The 21,522-nt window shown below is 45.8% G+C and overlaps 1 protein-coding gene across 7 annotated transcripts in view; it reads right to left on the bottom strand.

Moving 5' to 3' along the window:
• Positions 1-1,946: 1,946 nt before the first annotated feature.
• Positions 1,947-21,522, bottom strand: part of ZNF516 (zinc finger protein 516) — a 137,799-nt gene continuing 118,223 nt past the window's right edge. For 6 of the 7 annotated variants that reach the window (XM_008013752.3, XM_008013753.3, XM_008013750.3 and 3 more), the window contains 3 exons: positions 15,146-15,250; positions 14,208-14,275; positions 1,947-6,294 (listed from right to left, as the gene is read on the bottom strand). In XM_008013752.3, coding sequence (XP_008011943.3) covers positions 6,235-6,294; positions 14,208-14,275; positions 15,146-15,250 — 233 coding nt within the window. In that variant the 3' untranslated portion in view covers positions 1,947-6,234. The remainder of the gene's footprint in view (positions 6,295-14,207; positions 14,276-15,145; positions 15,251-21,522) is intronic. The other variant, XM_037988015.2, reaches the window with a different exon arrangement.

Raw genomic sequence — 21,522 nt, 5'->3', positions numbered from 1 at the left:
TGCTACGGTTTGAATGTCTGTGTTCCCACCGAATTTCTTATGTTGAAACCTGATACCCGATGGGTTGGCATAAACAGGTGGGGTCTTCGGGAGGTGATCAGGGTCATGAGGGCAGAGTTCTCAGGAGTAGGATCAGGGCCCTCATCAAGGAGGCCCGAGGGGTCTTGTTCGCCTTTCTCCACAGGAGGACACAGCAAGAAGGCTCCATCTACGAAGCGAAAAGCTCTGCCCAGACACGGAACCTGCTGGCACCACATTGATCATGAATGTCCCAGCCTCCAGAACTGTGAGCAAAAAATATGCCCAGTCTTAGGTATTTTGTGATAGCAGCCTGAAAGGACTGAGACAGCATTCTCATTGCAATTGTTTCGCTACATTTTTCCCACCCATAAAGAAATCAGACGAGGGATGTGTGACCGTTAACCTGTGCCAGATCCCTAAGGAAGTTCCCCTTCCTCAAAGCCGTCATAAGCCCCCGTGCCTCGGTGGACAGTGAGGAAATCGCACATCCCAAGAACTTGTCACACCGGTAAAGACCAGGGCATCTCACGTTCTCATTCTGTAATTTTACAATAGTATCTTTTAAAAAGGTTAAGATTGAGAACATTAGTAACACACATTAGAAACGCACCACCGTTTTCAAACAGCTAAGGGAGGGAAAGTAAAGGTGCTGGGATGAATGTATTAAGGTTTTAGATTGTTGGGGGCGGGGGGTGTCACGATCCCCAGCTTCTGCGCCTAGCATGACATGGACAAATCACAGACACGGAGACCGCGCGCCACTGCCTTCCCCCATTTCCCACCCAGTAAGACGTCCAGAGCAGCCAGTGTAGACGTTGCGCCCTCACTGCTGGGTGAACAGGAGGCGGATAAAGGATGTAAAACTGCCTTCCGTGGCGAAGCAGCTTGGTTACTTGTGGAACCAAAGGGTCTGGGATGCGGCTATAGCAACACCAGTAAGCTCCTGGGCTACCAGGGAGAACTGACCCTGTCCGGTGACACAGGGACATGTAGGCCAGGGTTTTGTGTTGTCCTAGCACAAGTGTTCTTAGCCCTTCGCTTCAATGTCAGCTACCTATTAAGGACTTTGGTGTTGCCACTTCGTTTCGGATGCACGCCCTTCTCAGAAGAACCAGCCATCCAAGAGGAAGGAGGTTCTCAACAGTGAGGCATAAACCTCGGCTGAGTTAGACAAGCTCTGCACTTGAGGCAAAGGTCTTTCGGATCATCAAAGGCCTTCCGAAGCAGCATTTTCACCGCAGTGTGGTGCAGAGGGCTATAGGCTCGGGTGGGGGGAGGGACGCCCACTGCTGTTCAAAGTTCCATTTCCTGCCCAGTCCATCTGGGAAGCCACATTCAGGAACTTAACTAGTCCGTTCTTTCTTCAGCCAGTAGAGACACAGTTACATCTTTTAATTTAAAAACACATTTTATCTTTTTAAATTAGAATCTTTATTGCATCTGATGGTCCTGTCTCATTTTCACTGTCTCATCAGTAAACCATTGCAAACCACAGTGCCAGCCCCTCTGTGTCCCCACGTTTGACACAGTCATGTCCTCCAGGTGTGGCTGAGTCAGAATTCCTTCTGCGTCCCTCCCTATACGTCCTGTATGGGTGACAGTACAAGGGGGTAAGAACAGTGAGTGTATTCAGTGGGGAAATAAGAGGTGCTGCGAAAAAAAACTGAGAAAAACACAGCATCTTCCATTACAAACAGTGAATGTCCCGGAGTCCACAAAAGAGTTGAAAAAAAAAAACTCGGGCCATCTGGGCATCTTTTCAGATGAACGATCTTGTGAATCATCCTAAAATTCTTCTATAAATAAAGAGCATTAACACTTTGGTTTATGTTCAGCCAACAAAAATAAATAACCACAGATCAAAGCGGGCTGTCAAACGATGTAAGCCACCCTCTGAAATTGGGGAAAAACGTCTTACAAATCTCAGAACTCCAAGATGTTTTTATTTATTTCAAATTCCAATAGAATGAATATGTTTTATCTAAATATTTTTATCACACAACTAAAACATTGAATTACTTTTTCAGAAATAGAGTTAAATACATCAATCTAGTTACAAATTCTAATATAAAGAGTACAAAATATAATGTTATAAATTGTATTTTAAAAAAGGAAATACAAATTCTATGGCCTTTTGCATTTTACTGCCTCAAAGTAGAATTAGCAAAGCTGATGAAGAATGAACATTTTCCCTTGGGCGGGTGGCCCCTGGGTCACTTCCCACAGGCATGTTACCGGGCCCAAGTGTGCTCCCACCAACCACCAACCACGGCAAACAAAGGCGTCCTCCTCACTTGAAGTCCTGACCTGTGGTTGTTTCATCTTTTTTTGCTCAGTGAACAAAACATTCTGAAATTAGACCTCACCAAAGTTAAAAGCAGTAAAACAACATATGCTACTTAAGACGTTTTGAAGTGGAAAGTAAAGCTATATGAATGCCGTCCTTCCTTCCTTCCCTTTTCTACAGCTTGGAAACCTCTGAGAATTTGCTGGGGGTGGCAGAGGAGGGTTTGTCTAGTTTGAAGGAAGGAATGTTGGTAGACAGTCTCCAGCCACAAAAGCCCAGGAGGTGCCCTCTTCCACACAGCAGACTAAGCACTGCACCCACTTTCTTTGATCCAGAAGGCATCACTACTGACCCTGTAAGCTACACCCTATCTCTCTGTCCAAAGAACAGAGGCCGACCAGAGTGGCCGCCCTGGAGAGGCACCATGGAGATGAAGCTCGCCCTTCCCGCACTCAACCCTGCGCCCTGAAGGCGTGTGAAATGATGAAACCCACATGTCCCGGAGCCCCTGCAGAGGTGTTCTCGTGCCCTCAGTGACCTGTGCACAGTGGCCAGATCAGGAGCGGTGGCCTGTCATACTGGGCGCTCCTTTCTCTGACGAAGTAACTGTATACAACTTCCAACTGCTACTTCCTGAAGCACCTGCTTTTCAGGAGACCAGTGTCACTCTTGGTTTAAAAAATAAATAAGTAAATATTGGGGAACCTCTTATAACATTTAATACTTTTCACAGCCTCAAAGGCAAAATTCACCGGGCTTTGAAGCCAAGTCTGTATGGTGCTGAGAACGGAATCTGTCCGTCTAAGATGACAATAAGACCTTCCAGGACCAGGCAGAAAGGTAGGGAGGTACAGTGGCTGATTTCCCAGAGAAGATCCTCAATATCTGACTTTTGAGAGAATTTAAATATTCATTCTTCAAATTAAGGAATACAAGTGAACAACCTGAAAGATTTTTAGAAGCTCATTAGCTGTGTGTTATTTGAATGCAAAAATGAGGAAGAGATGTGAGCAGGAAACAGGAAGAGTGTGGGAAGGCAGGCCAGGGTGGAGCCAGGCCCCAGCAGGGGTAGAGCGGGAAGCAGCGAGCGGAAAGCAGGGGAGAGACACGGAGAAGCTGCAGTGTAGACAACCAAACCCTTTATTGTCTAAGTTACATTAGACGCAACACTGTAAAAAATCCTGTTAAGAAACAAGGAAACAGCAGATCGGGAGAGGTAGTAGAAAGTCTGTAACAGTCAGAAGACAACGTACAGAAGTGTATCATGCAGAAATTACCATTCGGAAAAAAAAGGGAATCAAACAGTGGCTAAATAAATAAGAAAACACAAATCATATTAAATACTATGACCGAACTGACATCAACAAATTAACAAACCAATACAATACTGACGATTGGTGAAGGAAGGGACCACACACCTCGGCCTGCCCACAGCTGGCCTCAGGGGATGGCATTCTTGGGGGTGTCCCCCCGAGTCTGTTTAGCTGGTTGAAAACCTTCCTCCTGCGCTCTGCACCCTGCGCGGCCCCGCAAGCTGACTGTCCTCCACGCCTGCTCTCCTGCAAGCCAGGAAGGATCCAGCACGCGGCCGGCGGGGCCCCGGCACCAGCCCACTCCCCACCAGACTCTCCAGGATGGAGACTCGCCAGCAAGACACTTCCAGCTCCAAAGGCCAGCTGCACTTTTCCAGGCCGCTTCTGAAACAGTAAAAATGTAGACTACACTTTTGTGTCACTTTGGGTATAGAATTTCTTTTTAATAACTAAAACACAGAGAAACAGGACTGGGTCACTAGTCCCTGACATTCCTAACAGTCACCGTTCACTTTCGGCCAAGAAAACAAAAGCCAGAAAATGCAGAATGATCACTGTGGGGAAACTTCTGAAATGATTAAACATAAATCAACACAAGAGTCTTCTGATTTCGTAGGTGGACAGAGGAATGTGTCTCTGCAACTCTGCTCAGAATAACTTCACAGAACAGCCAATTACAGCTGCTTAACTGTATCTGCATGGACATTCCTAATTACACCAACAGGACAGATTATTTTCGTACATATCTGGTGTAAGAGTATCAGAAAAAAAATAAGTAAAAAAAAAATATATATATATATATATATAAGCTAGCCAGTTACATTGCATTGTTTGAAAGTGTTGCAAAGTAACCTGAACCGTCAAGTAATTTAAACTCAGTAACAAGTAGAATCCAGAACCAAACATTAACTAATAATAACAACAATAATAATAATAATATTATAATAATAATAATATTCAACAAATCATTAGAACAGGAAACCCACACTTTAGGGTGTGTGTGTGTGTGTGTGTGTGTGTGTGTGTGTGTTTAAACAAGACTTTGTATCAGAAGCCCACTGTCTACAAAAACTGCACTAATCCATTACTGTATTAAGTAAACTGTTGCTCTCACCAGTATTAAAGGTTAGGATAATTTCTGTACATGTAAAATTATTGCTTTTTTGAAAAATATATTTAGCATGCTCGTTTTAATCCATTTCCTGCCTTTACAAAATTTCACAATTAAAAAAAAACCTAGTAAAGCTTTTGCAAAAAATTTCACAGAACATTTTCATTCAAGGCAGCAGTAACTTTTGATAATGCATAAAATCATATGTGCAAAAATCTGAAACTCTCAGAAATATTGCCATCACACATAGTGTCACGGCAATGGGAAAAGAAAATATTTATATCTGTGGAATACAATTTCAACTGCGTACACTCCATGGTTTAAGATCCTTTGTTATGGGCCTTAACCCCCACCACAAAAACTCGCATTTGCATTACTGAGGAAGAGGTATATAAAGCCATCCCCCACCCAAGGGGCTGGTGATCCCCACCCTTTATGAACGAAGTTACTCATCCTGTGGAGGTCACCAGGCCCAGGGAGAACACACACCCACTTGCTGGGGTGGCTCAGGGAAGGGGCGGGGAGGCAAAGAGTGGGGACAGAAGGTGCCAGAGCTCAGCGCCCTAGTTATCTAGGGCCCCTGAACCTGCTCAAGGATTCTTCTGCCATTACTAAAACAGGTCCGAATCGGGAGGACTCAGTGGCTAAATAATTTGTTAAGACGTATAGTCTTCCTTTGTAAGCAGTTTGCAGAATGTAGCCCTGTTACAAAAAGGTCCTGAGAATAAACAAGAAGCCTGCTTTTCTTAGTGTTCCACTAGCTCTCTTCCGAGGCAGAATCTACGCATTCCCACAGACGTGTCTCCTTTGCCAGATTCGCTCAGTTCGAATGGTGGAAGGAACAGGCACACGGCCCCCAGGGAGAGTGCGACGGAACCAGCATGAGGGTCCCATCATCATGCCCCTCCACCAAGCCTGCTTCCCACAGCACCTGAACGTCACCTCCTTCCCCTCTCTTATTTACTATTTTAAATACCCACTAAGACAAGGAGAGGCAGTAGTATTAATACTCGATCAACCTCAAATCCACCACGGCTTGCTCTGACATCATCTCCACAGTCCCTCTTAGCATGGGAGGCCCCTGTGACAGTGCTCAGCCTCGCCACTCTGTCCAACACACGTAACAAGTATCTTTTTTTCCAGTGTCTCAAACTTGTCTTGAATAAGATAGATGCCTTGTGCCCCTACTGTGCCTGCCAGTACTACTGTTTATTATAAGAAAATATGGGACTATGGGCGATGAGCACATCAATGTGTATATAGTATCTACATGTATTTCTAGAGTATAGCATCTTCATTTATTTCTGAACGTTTAACAAGGAGAGGCATCTGCCTTCAGGTTCCACTCCAGCGCAGCGGCTCGGGATGTGAGGTGTCTGCTCAGGAGTTCTCCGGCTGTTCTTCCATGGAGTGGCCAGGTCACAGGTGGGAGGCTGCTGGGACATCGTGAGGGTACTGATAATGGCCGTTATGGGGACCTGGGGTGCGTCGGAAACACGCCTTTAGGTTCCCTTTCTGAGAGGCACTGTCTGGACGGTACCTGTGTTAGAATGGTCTCTCCCCTGGGTGAGAAAAAGGAAAGAACACGAAAAAAGCTCATTTCTGCCTTTTGGTTTCTAAATGCATTTTTCCTATTAATTTTCTAATCAACATCCAAGAACACAAACAATGACCTTCACAGAGCAAGCCACCAAGTCGGCAAAGACCCCTGGCTTGAGCTGTAACTCATACTATAAAATAAGCATGAAGTAAGTTTAAATGTGCCTTGCTGCCTTAAAGAGAGGCGGCTTGAAAAAGAATCATTTCCAGTGTGATTTGGAAAGGATCATTAGACTTCTCTAATGGTTTCACATGTAAGAATGGCAGATGATAATGTCTGAACCAGCTCTGGAGAGAAGGTTACAAGTTGGCAAGATGAGGAGGCGGCCAGATTGTAAAGCTGTATAGTACAAAGCGGATCTACAAGAGAACGCTAGTTCCGAAACAAGGCTGAATTTGGGGCCATACAAACAAAAAGAAAAGCACGGCTCTCACATATGTCTGTCAGAACTTCAGCACGTTTTCACCCATTTCCATAAACAATTACCACACTGGAAAAAGGAAGGGGTATTTTACAGTGAACTGCAAGAGAAAATCAAGCATAAATGGGGGTCCACAGCTTTCAGAGAATGCTCTCCAATGACATGTGAAGCATCCCTGTTTGAACAATAGCGTTTACAATCTGAGGACAAAAACAGTATGGCCAGATTTATCTTACTTAACTGCATTAACCTTCAGCTAAAATCCTGAAGTGAAACTGACCACCAGAAATTAACATGCATACATAAACCAAGGGACTCATGTAAAATTCTAACTTTTCCAGCTAGGCCTATAGGAACCCCAGAAATAATGGCAGAGTAGGGGAAGGTCTGGTTCACACAATGAATTAAAGGCTTTTCTTAATAGTTCTAGAAAACTCCTACTTAGAGCTGGCTCTGTGTTCATGACATCTACCAGTTGACATGTAGTGGAAGTCAGAAAGATACTGGACAAAATTTTATGAGGGCTTAGGGGGTGGGTGCAGTGGTGGAGACAGCAGTTTATTTGAAATGTTGGAAACAGTAACAGAATGAGAGATGTGATAAAACTTCCCTAAGTAGATGGTGAATTTCCTGCAGTAAACGGAGAAAGATTGTTTTACATTTTTCTACAGCGACATCAGGCTGTGAAGAGATCTCTGAGGTTCTGACGGGAAGTATTCATCATCAACGGGGCTCACCAAGAACCAATTCCAAATACATTCGGGAAGGAAAATGGTCTTGTGTTTACCAGAAGAAAACTGGGAGTTCTAGTCAGCTGTTGGTGTTTGGCCTTGACCGTCTCTGCATAGTGAAAAGAGACGTCAGGGACCGTAAGAAGTGGTCAGGGGGTGCCTACGAACACGGGGGTTTTGTGTGCCTAGATTTCACATGGACGGCACCCCCAGGGCACATCCACCTGGGTAACTCTTCCTTTGGACCAGAAGTCACAGACTTGCATTGGGTTAGGCATCAATGGACTGTTCCAGAGGCGACAGGAAGACGGCCCTCTGTCCGTGAAGGGCTAACGTTTCACATTACAGGGCTCAGACGGCTTTAAAAATATTTATTTTGGAAGCCCTGCAAAGTCCGGATAAGCCAAACAACTAGGTGGCTAAACTGTGTTCACAAATCCAGATGCAGAGATGCCTATTTTCTCTTCATAATTGAAGGGATGTGTTCCAATACCTCATTTTTTAAGAGAGTTGTTTTAAGTTATTGATTCACCAGAGGCCACCATGTCATTACTCAATAAAGCAGCCCCGGAGCATTTTTAAGAAATGAATAAAACATGGAAGAAAGGAGGCACAGAAATATTCAAATTAAGTGGACACACTGTAATCTTTTGAGCACATCCACATCGCCTTGTCCTCCTGAAAGGGAAAGAGCAGTCAAAAAATGGGAAGCCTGCTTTTAGAAGATTTCGCTTTTCTTTTTTGCAGCTGTGAATTGTGGGCTTTTCAGTAATGCTGAAAGAAATACTATCTTTCTGGAAGGTATTTCCGTGTTGTAGGGATGGATATTGACTACTGGAACTTTATGAGGTCTACTTTCTCTTTCTTTTAGTAAGGCAAGGGAAATGTGTATGTAGTGGTGGGTGTGGATCGATGGCCTGCACACAAAACACCCGCCATGCCCCAGGACACCTGGGGCACCTCTCAGCCTTCAGAGGGAGGTCAGCCTATAAACAGCGCTTGCGGTCAGCCACGCAGGCAATGCTAAGTGCCTGAGGACCAATTATGCATGATGCTTTATTGACTAAAACCTTACCCAACAAGCCGTAAACAAGGGCTATGTGACTGGGGTGATTTTGGGTAAGTCACCAGGTCTAATTCATGATTTTTGGTAGCATATTATATTTAGAGAAAATGGAAAATGTGTTTTAAGATGCTTGTTTGGTTTAATAAACAAGAAAAGCTTAAGCAAATGAGCTGAATTCCAAACTCTGATCTGTGATGCTGAGACTCTAAAAGTGATACTGAAAATAGATTATGCATATATTCAAATGTACCAACCTACGTGATTTCTCCATCATTTGCATTATAATAGCCACAGCTAAAAATGAGACAAATTAAGTCGCCATTTATTTTTTCATTTCCTGTTATTTTGATTAATGGAATTATTTATCCAGCTTAACTATTTTTAAATAACATTTAGAATAATAAGAAATAAACTATTAATCATAGTCTTTAAATTCTGGCAAGGAATCCAAACAAATCAAAACACCAGATTTCATATTTTAGCAGTCATTCTGGTCTTTTAATAAATCCCAAAACCACGAGGTTGGGGGGAATGATTTTTCTTGGTTTCAAAAATCATTTTAATTTCTAATGTTTAACAACAATGTAACAAAAAAAATCAATTTCTCTGCAACACTAGAGAAACTTCCTAGTTTTTCCTCTAACATCCACAGGACAAAACACCCAGATTTCAACGTATTGTTTTCAAAAAGTGTTTCTAATGATGAATGCTGATGATTACTAGAAATTAAACATTTATTCAGTTGTGCTAAACGGATGACCAAGCATCTTTTAAACGACAACATGCATGAGCTCTTCCCCTCATTTAGAATTTGATTTGGAGGATCGGCAGTCCTTGGCATTAGAACCATCTTAATCCAAAACACAGTAAAAGCACCAAGGACAAGCACCGGGGCCACCGCTGGTCTGGAAGAATCACGCACAGGGGCGGATGCCCTCACAGTTGGGCTCCTGAGGCCCAGGGCCCGGACCCTCTCACCATCTTCCAGCTTGTCTATGATCGAGGCCAAAGAGTGAGATGCCTAGAGGGGCGTGCTGTGAGCATCCGCAGCCTACGGGGAGCCTTGTTATATTTATCCTCCATCTCTGCCTTCCAAGGCTCCAGGCATCCTTTCCACCCTCACCGCCTACCAAAGGAAGGTGTTCAGAAGGAAGTGGCTGCTTGACATCTATCTGGTTTTCATGACGTCCTCTGCAGTCTTAAAGTATGTGTTTGTAACACGGAAGAGGTTTAAACAGTGCATGTGCTGAAAAAGACTGCTACTAGTGTCACCACGAAAGGAAACTACTTTATTTCTCCTCAAGCTTCAGGTGTGTGCTGATGAATTAAACTGACTTTTTAATTATTTATTCTTGATTCTGACCTATGGTGAAATAAATCAATTTCAGCAGATTTACCTGGCCCTCGTGCCTGTTGAATTGTTTCGCTGAGATAGACGGTGTATCATGATTTCTCAGAATTTTCCAGGATAGAATATTCAAATATTAATATGACAAAGTAAGGGCAATTGTTCTACAAAAACCAACAATGTCTGTCTACCAACCGGAGGGCTTTTGAACAGAATGTAGCAAATGAGGTAACTATGCCTATCCTGACAATACTTTTCTCAAACTCACAGTTTTCCTGCATCCTCTCTTTAATGAATAATTAACGACAAGTCTCTTAAACCAAACAAAACAAAGAGAAGCACGCTGGCAGGTTCCAACAAAGCCACAAGACACCAAGTAAAGAAAACATGCCGTCAAACTGAGTTCATAAGCAAAATCGACTAACCAGCTTATCAATGACAGTCATCTGTCCACATAGGCATAAGTATGTGTGTACACGTGTTCACATGTGAGCTCACCACAGAAATGCTCTCCAAGTATGTGAGTTTCCTCCAGTTATTAAGGAAAATTGCTTATTTTTAGAATAAATGACGAGGTCACACTGAATGTGTGCTTCATGGTGTTATGTTCTAACTTGATTTCCACAGCAAGTATACAAAATAAGCACCATTATCATTATTCTATAGATAAGGAAACTTAGGTTATATTATATGTCTATGGTGGAGGATCAACGTTAAAGCCTCTACTCAATAACCCAAGAGATTAGTAATTTATATTATCTGGGTCTCTCAAAGTAGAACTGGCTGACCTTGAATGAATTTAAAAGTTGATAGCTATTAGATATATAGTCTCTGCCAGGATCTCTCCTCTCCACTTTAAACCCGTATCTTCACCTGCCTATTGGACATTCCTACCTGGGTTTCCACGAAGCTCTCACTTACCCTGAATTCTACCTGGAAATGTTTTATCCTGCTCCTCCTTCCAGCCTCAGGGGAATGGATCATCCCTGGGGCCAGCTGCCTGAGGCCAGACCTGGGGTCAACATGATTCCCTCCTGTCCCTCACTTCCCACACCCAATCCCTCTGTTTTACCGCTCAAATCTACCCGCTCTCCCCAGCCCCATGCCAGCTCAGGCCACCTTGTCTCTCACTGGGATCAAGCTAAGCGCCTCCAAAGGGCTGCTCCTGCCACCGGGAACCGCGAAGCCCATTCTCTGTGGCGTGTGACCTGCTCACTCTTCTCACGCTACAACTCTGACGGTGTCCGTCCTGCCCCTGGGCTCTCTATTCCCCATGGGAAGACATTCATGAGTCTCAGCAAGGAGACCTGGTGCTCCCTAGACCCTAGTCCCGAGCCTCTGCCCACCCACTCCGGCTCTCCCTCCCTGAGCTGACCCCCACCCAGCTCCTCCAGTGGAATGTGTTCCACCACTCTGGGCCTTCCACGTGCTGAGCTCTTCAGGAACGGCCATCCCTCCGCCCCTGCATAGTCTTCCAAGCGCCTCCGGCCTCAATGACAGGACCCTTCCCATGTCACAGCGCTACCCTGCTCTGCCCTATTTCCTGTCTAAGCCACCCATGGACCTTTGGAACCAGAGAAGCAGGGAAAATGGTTTTCTTGTCTCCCCAGTACCCTGTACAGGCCTGGCACACAGTAGGTGGTCAATAAATATTGTTAATGAGTGAATACATTATTATAAAATGGAATTTCCAAATGCTGTTTCAATTAAATAATTTAGCATCTATTATGTATATCTATAAAAGTCCATTGACTTTAAGTGTCACATCAAATAATTTCTGCATGAATACACAGTGTTGCATGATCCAAAAAAAACACAGCCATGATCCCTAGCATCTAAAGCCCACAGGAAAAGAATCTGATTTAAATATTAATGAATGTTGGTAAAGCACTCTCAATATGAAAAAGAATATGATTGGTAAGTATGAATCACAGTCCAGACATACATAACTACAGAATATTTTTCTATAAATCTATAACGTATTCTAAATTTAACATAGTTACTGTGATTTCTGTAAACAATGAGAACTACAGGATAAGAACAAAGAACCCTAGGATTTAAACCTCTACCTATTACTGATGTGTTTTGCAATTATCCTACACAACAAATCTGTATGGGAATGCTTAAAGATATAGTTCCAAAGTACGTTAAGGAAAATGTAATTTCCTTAGAGAACCAGAGTATTCAGTGGTAAATCACCAAAAGCTACTTTAAATGTAATGAAAGACAAAAAGTACTATCAGAGGCCATGATCTCAGATACAGAATTTAACAAACCGGCTGCCACAGCAGGAGACGCATACAAATCTAGCTCAGTTTTAATGCCAAGGCCTGAACTGCCACTGTCCTACGAATGCAAGGGAAGCTGGGCCACTGAGATCTTCACACCAACAGTGAATACATAAGCTAAGTCTGAAAGACACATTAACTCAGACCATGATATTGAGTTACTGTAATCTCAAAACTAAGAGGTTAGCTGGTGTGAAGTGTAAAGTAACAACATTTTAGTCCAGAGAGACAAAGACAATGATGTTAACTACATCTAGGAATGAGTAACAATTATTATAAACTCCCAGCATAACCAATAAGTAACACAGAAATTATTGAAAATGCAGTCTACATGATTTGCTTTTTGATCTCCTACTTCTCCCTGGGACAAGAGCTTTTCAAAGGGACTCAGGCAGAATTAATAGACAGCAAATAAACTGCCATGCGTTCCTGAAGAATCTCACCAACTTGTTCCTAGATCCGCCTGGCCTGGCTTCCCGCCCCTGTCAAACATTCCTACCCAAAAGCCAGGTCTTTGGTGGGTTTAACGGGTCACCTGCGCAAGCAGGAACACTTAGGACTCGCTCCAGTTGTAACATCAACTTGTAATTCTCAATTACGGCCTGACCTTGCGGTTACTACATCCCACAAACACATGACGGTGACTGTTTGTGGCAAGAGGGTTGTATTTCTGTTAAAAAGGACAACGCTTCCTAACTGCAGTGGAGGCCATGCATTGGGAAATCTTTTAATTCCGTTTTCAGAAAGATGTTTTATTTATTTCATCAGTTGTCATAGTAGTGGGTAACTGTGGGTTTTATTAAGAAAAGCAGAAGCTAATTATTTAAAACCTGTAATAAATGGCAAGGCTTTTTGTCAACAAGACACAAAGCAAAGGCCTTTAACAACACATAGAAATTCTACCAAGGCAATAAAAAAAAAGGAAACAAAATCCCTAATCAGGTAATGTCAATTCGACATCCAGCCCAGCTCAATCACTCATTAGCAGCGGGCCCTTGGTGAAGCCATTTCATGCCTCTCACACCTTTTTCCTCCAGAAATAAACCAGAATGATTCTCGAGTTTCCTTTGAGATCTGACTAGATCATACTGAGTCTTGAGATCCCTCGGAGGTCTTCATCGCCCTCATACTCACCAGCAACCAGGAATCCCACAGACAATTAGATTTGTCAGGGCAGGGGACACAAACTGAATTCGACCACCCAGACAAGGCTTGATTGTCACAGCAAAGAAACTCTTTCCACAATGACACAGGGGAAAGTGTGTCTTTGGAGAAAGCCAGAATGTTATTTAGAGAATGCCTGTGCAACACGGGTGTGACGCCCTCCGAGGGCAGAATGGGAGAGCAATGAAGATACACACTCTTATCCTGAAAGAACGCAAGAGACCCACTGCGGGCTGTGGGCGCCGTGCTACTTTAGAGCAGGACTCAGAACCGCGTGCTGACGCGAGGGTCCTGCACACTCTGTGTATACTGAGTGGTGTACGTACACAAGTCACACCTGGATGGAATGGTGCATCACGGGCACAGGCACACAGCTACTTTCAGGCACTCTGGCCATGCCGGTCGTGTTCGTAATGCAGAGAAGCAAAGCACAAAGCCGCAAGACACCACGCTGGACGTGAAACTTTTCTTACAGAATAACACAAAAATAATGTTCCTCAAGGAAGTTAACCATAATTTGTTCTCAAGCAAACTCATATCCAAAACCATCTTGGAAAAAAAAGGGAGTGTCTAGTGTTTGCAGTCACCGCCAGTCTGTCCTGACTTCCTCCTCCCCAACACAACCAACAACCAGCGGTGTGTACCTAGACCCTGCACCACCCGGCTGGGAGGGCTTCTGTGCGGGGACTGCCCACAGACGGCCCCGAAGGGTCACGTTCCAAGAAAGTGTATAGGATTATTTACACATCTTGTGAAAAAAAACAAAAAGGAGGTCATGCTTCAGCGATGAGCATCATGGTGCACCTTTCCCAGCTACTGCATCAAAACCCAGACATCCAATTCATCATGAGACCTACTTGTTTGGGGGCGTCTGCAGAGGTGGTGTGAACTTCAGAACCCCGGGGTCCATCGGACTCAAACACCACTGTGGGAACAAGGGGTTTGTTAACAGATGAGCGTGTGAGCTTCAGGACGTGCACATTAAATGAGTCCATTACAGATTAAGTACTTTCACAAAAAAAGACACCAGCGCCTAGCCTGTGGCTGGAAAATACCAATTTACCGTAACACTTACAGTAAGAGACTGTGATAATGGCTGCCTGGGGCCACTGCCCTTTTTAATTCAGACCTCGCTGCTGAAAAAAGCAATCACTGACAACATTAATTATCGGTGTGTGTGTAAGGGACCCTCTTCTTGCATTACTTACCATTTGGCCTGTGTCATCTTGCATCAGACCAGCTTCTGTGTGCATCTTTCACAGTCCTGATAGAGAACCCCGTCTCCCCATCTCTCTAATGGCCCTGCACTGTCCTGACAGTTTCCAGCCTGATCGGGTGCAAGCTCTCTACATAAAGGCTGAGGGATTTTGCAGTACATCCTGCCAGGTAAAAAGGGGCCCAGGTGTATCCCACAGAGTCCAGTCAGTGCCAGCGAGGACACAAAACCATGCCTACACGGTGCTAAAAGGGTACTTTGATTAAATGTGTGCTGGTGGCAATGCCATTCATTAGCATATTCATTTTTGAGGAGTCAGTTACTCTCTAATTAAAATGGAACATTTGCAAACAGGTTTATCTCAAATTAAACCACATGGCACATGGATACCAAAAAATCCATTTCAGGTGTGGAGTGGGGGCGGCCGGTATACGATCCCGGAGGCAGATGGCAGGGCCCCCCCCACCTGGTAGGGGCTGAAATCTCAATATCTCCCTGGCTGCGGATGGTCAAGCCACTGACAGAAGAGACCCCTCTTCCTCTGCTTCCCTCGGGGACAGCTGGGCGGGAGGGCGATACCTGAGTGTGCCCGCATGTGGGCCCTGAGGTGGCCGGGCTGGTGGAAGCTCTTCCCGCACTCGATGCAGACGAACTCTCCTGGCCGGGCCTGCGTCCGGAGCGTCCCTGCGGTGGCGAGGTGATGGCAGTGGCGGTGGCGGTGGCGGTGGCGGTGGCAGGGCCGTGGCAGGGTTGGCGTGGAGGTGAGGAGGCAGGAGAGCGAGAGGGAAGCGAGAGGAAAACATCATTAGTCTGTCTAATATGTCATCATGTGAGGCTCCCTTCAGGCCCTGGTGACAACTGTCAGCCTTCATCTCGGCTCTGCTGACAGGCCAGGCACTCTCAGGACTGCAAGGATGCATAAATTACAGCGAATTAAAAACCGCTCCCCGGGACGGGAGGCGCCCGCCAGGCTGCACGTCCGGCTGTGCGGCTCCGAGCATCTGCAGGCTGGGCCCAGCCATCACCCAGCTCTGTCAAGCGGCTCATCCGGCAAATGAGAGTGACACCAGCGTGACAAGAGACAAGGCTCATGGAAAATAGGAAGTGAGCGGGACCAGAGCCCGCCGTGACCCGGCCGCGATCCTGAGAGACCCACAAAGAGTGAGTGCAGCCATGGGGCGGCCCCGCCTCTGGCCCTCTCTCCTGCCTGCCTGGGTGGCTCTGAGGCCGCGGCCCCCAGCAGAAGGGAGGAGACACCTGCAAGCACCAGGCAGCAGCAGCCCCCAAGGCGCGTGCACTTGCTGGCCATCGGCAAGGTCGGAAGTCCCCAAGTCCCACCTTCTCCCCAAAGATCTTGCCACGTCCCTGTACTCAAAGGCCGGGCTTTGTGTTTCCTTCTGATCCAAAAAGCCACACGGTTTTTATTAGAAAGGGATGCAGAGAGTGTTTATTTGTCTGCACGCCTTTTCGCTCTGAAGAAAAGGCTTGTTTTCCACGTGCTGGTAGCTCCAAAGACATTTCTCTGGCTGGGAGAGTCACTGTCACGTGCAATAGTAACTCAACTCAGTAGGAAAAAAAACCAAATAATAACTAGAAAAAGTCACACCTGTTGCAATAATTTTTTTAAAAAGCTGCTTTACGCAGCTGAGTTTTTATGTATCTAAAGGCTGACACCTGAGTGTGAACAGCAAGTGAAGAGAATGACAAAAGGCGGCCAGGCGCGGTGGCTCAAGCCTGTAATCCCAGCACTTTGGTCGGAGACGGGCGGATCACGAGGTCAGGAGATCGAGACCATCCTGGCTAACACGGTGAAACCCCGTCTCTACTAAAAAATACAAAAAACTAGCTGCGCATGGTGGCGGCGCCTGTAGTCCCAGCTACTCGGGAGGCTGAGGCAGGAGAATGGCGTAAACCCAGCAGGCGGAGCTTGCAGTGAGCTGAGATCTGGCCACTGCACTCCAGCCTGGGCGACAGAGTGAGACTCCGTCTCAAAAAAAAAAAAAAAATAACAGAGAATGACAAAAGCCACCTTAGTCACACTGGTTGAAAACAAATCTTCAATATTGTTTCTCTCACCCTAATTCAAAGTAGCTCAATAGGTAAAAACATAAAATCATGTTTACACTATAGATCATGTTCATGGAAATAATAAAGAAATGCACGAACTGTGAGGCACATCTTGTCAAATTTCTTAAATGACAGATCATTAACATGAATCAGAGAAATTTAACACCTTAGCCATTGACTACTCAATATTCCCATTGCCTTACATACACAAAAGGAATAAGAAGAAACATTTCAACCAACACTCAAGTTAACATGGGCCAGCTGCGGTGGCTCACACCTGTAATTCCAGCACTTTGAGAGGCCAAAGTGGCAGGATCACTTCAGCCCAGGAGTTCAAGACCAGCCCGGGCAACAGAGTGACAGGCCTCATCTCTACTAAAAATGTAAAAGCTATCCAGGCGAGTGGTGCATGCCTGTTTCTAGCTACTCAGGAGGCTGAGGTGGGAGGATCACTGGAGCTCAGGAGGTCAAGGCTGCAGTGAGTTGAGATCACACCACTGCACTCCAGCCTAGGTGACAGAGTGAGACTCTGTCTTCAAAGAAAGAAAAAGGAAAAAGGAAAAAAAGAAGAGGGGAGGGGAGGGGAGAGGAGAGGAGAAAAAAGGGAGGGAGGGAAAGAAGGGCAGAAAGAAAAGAAGGAAGGAAAGGAAGGAAGGAAGGAAAAGAGATTTTTAAAGCTATTTTGTTCCCCCATTCATTTGCACTAGAAACACCAGCCAGTGGAGCTCCTATGAAACAAACTTCTGAATACTTTGGTTGTCTAGATTTTCCCAGGTACCAACTAGACTGCATCTGCAGGTGGAATCTGACCACACCTACACAGAACACTGATTAATGACGACGACATGCAATGTCATCTAACAATCAGAACTTTCAAAAACGAAGTCATTCTCATTCTTTTTTCAAGTAATTATGGTAGCTATTTCCTATCCAAATGAGCAACAGAGAAAACACGGACAGCCCTCTCGCTCACCTGTGCTTATTTCCTTGAATTGAGGGTGCATGAGCACGCAGGCACACGCACTCACGCAGGCGCACGCCCTCACGCAGGCGCACGCACTCACAAGTGCACGTGCATATATGGTTTTCCCACCCATTTCACCATATCACTTTCTCTTTACTTTTTAAAGACAGGGCACTTGCCCGTATGGCCAACAATATTATGCCCAAGCTACCCCAACATTCCGAGTTAATCACAAAGGTGACAAACTCCATTTGAACGAAGACCACCTGGGGAGCACGCAGCTCAAATGTTCTCACCTAGAAATTCAGGTTGTGTTTGGAAAGTGGACTTAACAGGGAAAGAAAAAGGCCTGGCGAACCTCAGAGGGGGTCACCCAGTCCTGCAACACTGTGTGTCATTATGGGGTGCTGTGCTATCCATAGAGAAAGAGGAGATGAAAAAGACTCTACAGAGAGAGATCAGACTGCAAGGAAGCATAAAGCTTTCATCACCATAATATGAAGGCCTCCTTGATATAAATGACTTTTTTTAAGTCCTAATAAGAAATACCATCTATTTTATCTGGAATTATCTCATTTTATTAGCTTCAAATTTTATTCTAAGATTCATAGTATCAGATCATCTAGGCTGGCCAAAAGGTCTGAAAACACAGATCATGTATTATTTTATTACTGTTGTAGCAATAAGTCATTTATGTTCTCTTCCTGTATGTTTACAGACTTGGCAGTCGCACTGTACAATGATTACAGAAAATGCAGTGGGTTTTTCTTCTTAAATGGTCAGGGAACCCCTTAGGGAGGTAGCAACAGTTCTTTCCTTACTGTTTGGGTAGAGTTTTTAGACTCTCCCTATCTACAGAAACACCACCCGAACACATGCAGGGGGCAGGGAAGTCTCTGAGACTCCCGTTTCCTAACTTCTGAGTAAAACCTGTCTCAGAGGCATCCTGCAATAGCAACGTTCTCTGTATAAATGGAACATGTCCACTGCAAAACCAGAATCACACTTCTAGCACCCACAACTGTTGCATGTACACGAGATGACTTCCTGTTCTCTGAGACCGTTCTGTTCTGCATATTTCTACCTCCCCAAACTAAAAAATGATGCTACGGCAATAGATGTAATCAATGACCACACACAGGGAAGTTGTGACCTTTAGATCTGCAGACAACACCCACCTAGCAGACACGTAACAAATGCATGGGGTGAGGAGACCAGAACGTACAGACACACTTGTATAGTAAGACACGTCGAAAAGACCAATTTGACCAAGGGAGGAATGAAACAAGATTCTAGACTCATGACTCAAAAATCAACTACAGGTACGCCACAAAAAATAAACAGCTGAACAGAAACAAGTGGAAGAAAAACGTCCTAAGAAAGTGTGGTTACTCCAGTATTCAGTAACACTCAAGAAAGGAAATCTAGGCCGCACAAATGTCCTGGGTTGCACTAACAGAAATCGAGTCTCTGTAACAGGAAACACGAGTGTTCTGTTCACCTTTCCAATAGTCTGACCACGCCAAAGTTGCTGGGTTTCCTTCTGGCTACAACACTTTAAGGGCGTCAGAAACAAACATTCAAGTAAGGAGAAGGGAAATGTGGAAGGTCCCGGAGACCAGACACATGATGGACGTGAAGGCCCCAGAGACCAGGTAGAGAAGTGGGGAAGGTCCCGGAGAGCAGGTAGAGGATGGACAGGGAAAGCCCTGGATACCAGGTAGAGGATGGATGCAGAAGGTCCCGGAGACCAGACAGAGGATGGATGAGAAGGCCTTCGAGAGCAGGCAGAGGATGGACACAGAAGGTCCCAGAGACCAGAGAGAGAATAGACAAAGAAGGTCCCAGAGACCAGGTAGAGGATGGATGTGAAGTTCCTGGAGACCAGCTAGAGAGTGGACAGGAACAGCCATGGAGACCAGCTAGAGAGTGGACGTGAAGGCCTCGGAGACGAGGTAGAGAATGGATGGGGAAGGTCCTGAAGACCAGGCAGAGGATGGATGGGAAGGCCCCGGAGAGCAGGTAGAGGATGGGCAGGGAAAGCCCTGGATACCAGGTAGAGGATGGACGCAGAAGGTCCCAGAGACCAGGCAGAGGATGGATGGGAAGGCCCCAGAGACCAGGTAGAGAATGGATGGGGAAGGTCCCAGAGACCAGAGAGAGGATGGATGTGAAGTTCCTGGAGACCAGCTAGAGAGTGGACAGGGATGGCCATGGAGACCAGGCAGAGGATGGATGTGAAGGCCCCACAGACCAGGTAGAAGGATAGACACAGAAGGCCCCAGAGACCAGGCAGAGGATGGATGGGAAGGCCCCGGAGAGCAGGTAGAGGATGGGCAGGGAAAGCCCTGGATACCAGGTAGAGGATGGACGCAGAAGGTCCTGGGGACCAGGCAGAGGATGGATGTAGAGCAGGGATGCTAGGTCCAGGAAAGACAAGAGACAAGTGTCTGAAGGTTTAAAGGTTTATCACATAGAAGAGCTCTCAGCTTGTTCTGATGGCTTCAACACAGAGACCTGCAGGCAAGGGAAGTTCACCAAAGCTAGGGCCCCAGGAGGTGCCGAGCCCCTCCCCATCTGGAGATGCTCAGCACTTCTCAGGTGCGCTGACCGAGTATCTAGACAGGCTGACCTCAGGTACTCTATACCTGGGAAGCCAGGATCCTAACAATGCACCTACTAACAGGTGTATTTTAAGACCAAAAAGGTGAAAGCATTTCCCTTAAGAAATCCAATTTAGAGTAGACTTAGAAACCATAAATTTGCTGACTCACGCTATGTCTCGATGTGTGCATTATAAGAATAACCCAAGATGAGCCCATGTGCTTTATGACTAGTATTTTTCACATATGAAAGATAAATATTTAACCTCTCTCTTTCCAAAAAAAAGGGCCTTAGAACCATTTATTTTTAAAGATGTCTGTAAGAAGAGGGAAAATACTTCAGCCTATTTTGGACTTCAAATTCTATCATCCGAAATTTTAAATCCTTACCTTAAAACTCACTTCTACTTTCTTAGAAACAGCAGCTATGCCACCCAGAGGGCAGCTCAAAGGCCTTTTAAAAACTGGGGATGCCACTTTCCAGGTAGGTGTAAGCCGGCAGGTTTAGAACTTAGGGTGTGTGCAGGCTGTGAGCGCGTGACTAAATTACGAGTCAGGTGGACTAAGCGGGCGTCAAACCCCCCGTGCTCTGCTGGGAGGCAGCCACCAGGGGAAGCCAGAGTGGGCAAGGTGCAGCCAGGAACACCCAGCATCCAAGACAGCGGAACCCTCACCGCTCAGCCTTCTCTGCTTTGGGTTCCAAGAAAACCCACATCTCCAGAAGCGAGCTGGCATCACGTCAAAAGGCCACCAACAAACTTGTTTTTCACTTTACAGCAAATAATCTACATGACTGAGAAACCCTGCTGAGGCTGAGGGAACTCACTCGCTTTAACTGAACATGGGAAAAGTCAAACCATCAATCCACATGGCACTGCGCCGCACTTCCCACCCGTGACGGCCTCCTCAGGTTACACCGTCCACCCAGAGCACACGGGCGGGGAGAAGAGATGAGGATCTAAGACCACGCCTCAGGGACCCCCACTCCCGAGTCACACCTCAGCCCAACACATCTCACGAGATCCTCGGGTGTCCAGGTCTCGGCCTCATCCTAAAAAGTTCACAAGCACTCAGCGGGCTAATGTAACAAGGTTGGCTGGAGCAAGGCCTTCGCCGGCAAATGTGTTAAGAAGGCAGCAGACCTGCGATGTCTCCTACTGGAAAACACCTGGGGTGAGTATCGCTCACGCCAAGACGGCCCCGGCAGCTCACGGATCTAGGCTGGCTCTGAAACCCCAGCCTAAGCCAGGAGCTCAGCAGGTGACCCCAGCACCCACTGGGACATTGTCCCACGGTGGATTTGGGGAGGCTCACTGCTGACA

This window comes from Chlorocebus sabaeus, chromosome 18, assembly GCF_047675955.1.
Source record: "Chlorocebus sabaeus isolate Y175 chromosome 18, mChlSab1.0.hap1, whole genome shotgun sequence".
Taxonomy (NCBI): Eukaryota; Metazoa; Chordata; class Mammalia; order Primates; family Cercopithecidae; genus Chlorocebus; species Chlorocebus sabaeus.
The sequence above is the reverse complement of the archived record's forward strand: the minus strand, read 5'-3'. Positions and strand labels throughout refer to the sequence as shown.